The following is a 1975-nucleotide window of genomic DNA, read 5'->3' on the forward strand; positions in this document are numbered from 1 at the left end:
GGAGGGGTCTTGTGGCCTGTTCTTCCACCAAAGTCATCAGAGAAGGAAAATCTGGGGTGTTGCCAGCTCGTAGGTGCTTTGTGCGAGCATCCCCTGCAGCCTCTCACAGCTTCCTGCTGTAGGTCATTTCCAGTCTCCTAGGGCACGTTTTTGTTTTGTTCAGCCCATTTGCTCAGTTTTTTTCATCTCCACACGGGCTGAATTTCCATTTCAAACAATTCCAGGCAACCAAATTATTTATAGGGGTCTTCTCTTTCCAGTCTCATCCCTCCAACCACGATTCTTTAAGAGTCTTAAAATAGCCCTTCAGCAACTCCTGCTTTGCTTTCTTCTGGCCTCTAGAGAGAAGTCCCTGCACTTCCAAGTTGAGTACAGAGGTTGCTTAAGCCCTGATAACTGCCTTCCCTGCTCACTTGCAAATGTGTCTTCCTTTCTCAGTCCCAGCCCAGCTGCAAACCACCCTAACCCAGGAGATTTCCTCCTGCTGTGCTGGATAAAGCTATGTGCTACTTGTACCCCCCCCTGCATTAGCCAGCTCAGTAGGAGCCACAGGACAGGGGTGCTGGCTGTAGGAGATAAGCAAGGCACCAGATCCAAAACAGGCTGGGATCTTGTCCTGTCTCCATCAGGGCCTGATTCTGCTCTTTTCCACCCTGGCATGAGGGGATGCTGCTCTGGGATGTCCCTGTAGCTGCAGCCCCACAGCACGACCATGGTTTGTAGCAAGGAGGCTTCAATGTCCAGCCCCATGGGCAGCCTGGCTTCATCCCACCAGCCAGGGGCGAGAAGCCAAGGGGCTGGGGCATAGATGCTCCACACTGGGGCTGGCTGGCACCTGCACCAAGGCTGATGGATGTGTTCTCCTTCTCTTCCGCAGAACAAAGTGGTGGCCGTGGATGGTGTGAAGGTGAAGTTGCAGGTGAGCTTTGGGAGCGGGTGAGCAGTTCCCAGCCGGATTGCTGGAACCCCCCTCCCCAGGCTGAGTGCAGTGGTCCGGCAGGAGACACTGGAGCATCCCCAGCTCCAGGGTTCCCCTCCCTGCTCTCACTGGGGTGGCTTCTCAGCAGATCTGGGACACAGCAGGACAGGAGCGCTTCCGCAGCGTCACCCATGCCTACTACAGGGATGCCCAAGGTGGGTTTGGTGTCCAGCAGGGATGGGGGAGACCAGCCAGAACACATCCCTGCAGCAGGGCAATGCCTCTGCCTCTTCCCTTCCAGCCCTGCTCCTGCTCTACGATATCACCAGCAAGATGTCCTTCGACAACATCCGCGTGAGTCCCCTCCATGGGTCGGGAGCATGTTTCTCCCCAGGGATGAGGCCCATGGGTGCCCTGTTTGGTTTACGTGTAAGAGCTGCCTGTTGTGGCCAGACCCAGCCATCTGGGAGCTCGATCCTGGGGTGCCTGGCTGGGTGCTGCACGGCTGGGTGCCGGAGGGAGAAAACATGTTTTGGGATGGGATGAACTATGTATAGACTTGGGCTGCAGCCAGGAGACAGGGTGTTTTCGGGACTGTTCAGCTGTGATGCTGGAATGGATCCCATGCCAAAGAGAAAGTCATTTTCCCCATTCTCATGGCAGGGGGTGAGGGCTGGGAGGGGAGGGATGGATGTACCACTCACCCCAACACAGCCCCACTGCCCCACAGGCCTGGCTGACAGAGATCCATGAGTACGCCCAGAAGGACGTGGTCATCATGCTGCTGGGCAATAAGGTGTGTGCAGGGGGTCCTTCCACCCCGTGGTTTGCTGTGCTGTGCTGTGGAGCCCAGCCCCTGCTGTCCCCGGGGCTATAGAGGGATGGGGCTCAATGGGTGCTTTGCCTGCAACTTCCCCTGGGCTCTGGTGCTTTCTGGGCTCAGCCAGGCCCAGAGGTGACCCCAGAGATTTGGGGGATCAAGAGAGAATGAGGGGACCAGTGTTCCCGACAGCCAGTGGAGGGCAGCACGAGGCTGATGCTCCTGATACGGGATGC

At 57.1% G+C, this 1975-nt stretch overlaps 1 protein-coding gene across 1 annotated transcript in view; it reads left to right on the forward strand.

Annotated features, from left to right (window-relative positions):
• The window catches only part of LOC104413536 (ras-related protein Rab-37), a gene marked incomplete at its 3' end in the record, with an annotated part of 2480 nt that extends 765 nt beyond the window's left edge, over positions 1-1715 (forward strand). The window contains exons 2-5 of the mRNA XM_010024555.1: positions 878-919; positions 1068-1134; positions 1221-1273; positions 1650-1715. Coding sequence (XP_010022857.1) covers positions 878-919; positions 1068-1134; positions 1221-1273; positions 1650-1715 — 228 coding nt within the window. The remainder of the gene's footprint in view (positions 1-877; positions 920-1067; positions 1135-1220; positions 1274-1649) is intronic.
• Positions 1716-1975: the final 260 nt, after the last annotated feature.

This window comes from Nestor notabilis, unplaced genomic scaffold (assembly GCF_000696875.1).
Source record: "Nestor notabilis isolate BGI_N333 unplaced genomic scaffold, ASM69687v1 scaffold27640, whole genome shotgun sequence".
Lineage (NCBI taxonomy): Eukaryota > Metazoa > Chordata > Aves > Psittaciformes > Psittacidae > Nestor > Nestor notabilis.